Below are 2,876 nucleotides of genomic sequence, written 5' to 3'. Positions count from 1 at the left end.
TGTTGCCCAGGCTGATCTCGAAAATCTGGCCTCCAGCGATCCTTCTGCCTCAGCCTCCCAAAGTGCTGGAATTACAGATGTGAGCCACTGCACCCAGCCTTGGAAAGTTTTTGAAATGTTTGAGACTTTAAACTGGACTAGCAGTGAAGGAAATGGAAAAGGGTGGGTGAGTTTTCAAGGTGCAGGTGAAGGCAGGAGAAGAGCCCAGGCACAGAGAGGCAAGTCCTGTCTCTGGGGACTGTCAGCAGACAGTAGAATACCAGCTGGACGGGACACCTTGTGAGAATTTAAGTTGGTATCAGAATATGAAGGGCTGTGAATGTCAGGATGTTTTGTCCTGGGAGAAATTTAAAAGTTTTCTGGAAAAGTAAGTAATCCATGTAGTGTTTAGACAGTTCAGTTTTCTTCAACAAGGTTACGAGAAGAAAAAAAGAGACAGAATTGGAGGGAAAGCCAATGGATTAAAAGAGACTTAAAAGATGCTTTAGCCAACTACAATGAATGGACCATATTTGCATTTTGATGCAAAAGAACAAACCTTTTAAAATGTATGGGCTGGGCACGGTGACACATGCCTGTAATCCCAGCACTTTAGGAGGCTTAGATGGAAAGATTGCTTGAGTCTAGCAGTTCGAGACCAGCCTGGGCAACGTAGCAAGGCCTCATCTCTACAAAAAAGTTAAAAAGTTAGTCGGGCATGGTGGCATGCCCTTGTAGTCCTAGCTACTCCGGAGTCTGAGGTAGGAGGATCGCTTGAGTCTGGGAGGTTGAAACTGCAGTGAGCTGTGATCGTGCCTCTGCACTGCAGCCTGGGTGACAGAGTGAGACCCTGTTTCAATAAAATAAAACTTTTAAAAATCATAAAATTTGAAACAGTTGAGCATTTTAATATGAAATGTGAGACCACTGCACATTTTAATGTTAGTTTAAGGAATTAATGTCAGATCTCTTCAGGTGTGATGATACTGTGGTTACACAGTGCTTTAAAGTGTTTAGCCTTTAATCCTCCATGCTGAAATGCTGATGGACGAAATCACATCATGTCTGGGATTTGCTTTTCCACAGGGGTGGGTATAGTATGTATGGATCAGGTGAAATGAGATTAGCCCTGAGCTGAAGCTGGTAATGAGAACTCATTGTATGCTTCTGTCTGCTTTGGTAAATGTTAAAAACTCTGGGGGAAAAAAAAAAAAAGAACAGTTGGAAAAGAAAATATTAAAGATTGATCTGGAGTCTGTAAGTCTGGTGATTTGAAGGTAAGAGTGAGAGACTGTGGCTCAGAGGCCAGTGAAGTGCTGGCATAGACTGTCATTTCGATGGGACTAATGAATTGGGAAGAATAATGACAGTGGAAGAGTGGCTATTTCTCAGTTTTTCTGTACTAAACATTGAAATATCCTACGATGATTTTTGTTTGTTGACAGAATGGTTTATTAAAATTGTACCATTTCAAAGGAAGTGATAAACGAGTTTGGTGTGTTATCGAATAATTTCAATTAATACATTGACTCAATATCTTTATATTAGAATGACAATTAAAAAATGAAAACCTCTCAGTTATTACTCCTATGATTTATATTGTGTTTTTTAAATTCTTGTTTCTAAGTGCCTAGAGTACTGAGAAATTTAAAGAATGACATAATAAGAGACTAAATCAACATATACTTTTTCTTTCTAATAGGACTCACTGCATTCCTTAATGGCAACGCTAAGCTCCTCTAATCCTTTCTTTGTTCGCTGTATCAAGCCAAACATGCAGAAGGTAAGATTGATGTCAGTCCTAGGCTGGGCTCTGTCTCGAGGGACACAGCCTCCTGGAGTGGTTACTCACAGATTTGGTTTCTCCAAAGTCCTTTCATTGTAAATGGTTGGAAATGGATATGACATTATTATAACTTGACATTAAATGAAAAAGTGCCCTTTGTCCCTTGGGCCTGTTAGTCTGCTCTTGAGTGATGTTATTAAGCTTTAGGGACATCTATTTTAAAAGGAAACATTGTGAAGCCTTTACTTTTTTTTTTTTTAGCATTTGGTTTAAAATTCTTGGGAAAAGTTCCAGAGTGTGATACACCTTTTTAGAGGAAATATTTGATGTGTGGTGGCAGATTTTTTTGTTTAAGTTTTTATTTGTCTTTCTTTCTTTCCTTTTTTGCTTTATTGTTATTTTAAACATGATGAAGAGGCTTTAAGTAGGAATGCTAGATTTTAAGTACTTTAAATAGTTGATTATAACTAATTAGAAGATACTCTAAAGGTTGTCATAAGTATTAATGTCTTGTCTCTTTGATTCTAACTTTTTAATTTCATAATCCGATTAGAAAGAATGTGAGTTTAAAAAGGAAAAGCTACCTAAACAAAGAAACTATAGTGTTACATATATGCAGTCGCCAAATCCACCACTAATTAGGTAGCTTGTCTTAAAGTATTGTTAATACATTTAAATTACTTTGATTCAGCAAACAGTCTCTTAGGAATGCTTCTTACTTGAGAAAACACCTACAAAATTGTAATTTTAAGAACTCCTAATGTTAAAGAACTAGATGCCATCCTCATAAGGTTTAAGGTAAAAAGTCTCATCTGAACTGTTTCCCGTGAGATTATATTCTGGTAACTTGATTGATGCTGGATCTTATTTTTTATATTGTCAACCAATTGCCTTGGCTTAATATTACGTGAATTCCTGATTTATAGCTTAAAGATGTATGCTTATAAGAACCGCAGTAGCTAGGCGCGGTGGCTCACGCCTGTAATCCCAGCACTTTGGGAGGTCGAGGTGGGTGGATCACATGAGATCAGGAGTTGGAGACCAGCCTGGCCAACATGGTGAAACCCTATCTGTACTAAAAATACAAAAATTAGCTAGGCATGGTGGCACA

At 38.0% G+C, this 2,876-nt stretch overlaps 1 protein-coding gene across 1 annotated transcript in view; it reads left to right on the top strand.

The window, feature by feature from the left end:
* The window catches only part of MYO10 (myosin X), a 362,468-nt gene that overhangs the window by 243,597 nt on the left and 115,995 nt on the right, over positions 1–2,876 (top strand). The window contains exon 19 of the mRNA XM_011993607.1: positions 1,682–1,762. Coding sequence (XP_011848997.1) covers positions 1,682–1,762 — 81 coding nt within the window. The remainder of the gene's footprint in view (positions 1–1,681; positions 1,763–2,876) is intronic.

Source organism: Mandrillus leucophaeus, unplaced genomic scaffold, assembly GCF_000951045.1.
Source record: "Mandrillus leucophaeus isolate KB7577 unplaced genomic scaffold, Mleu.le_1.0 Scaffold430, whole genome shotgun sequence".
Classification (NCBI taxonomy): domain Eukaryota; kingdom Metazoa; phylum Chordata; class Mammalia; order Primates; family Cercopithecidae; genus Mandrillus; species Mandrillus leucophaeus.
The sequence above is the reverse complement of the archived record's forward strand: the minus strand, read 5'-3'. Positions and strand labels throughout refer to the sequence as shown.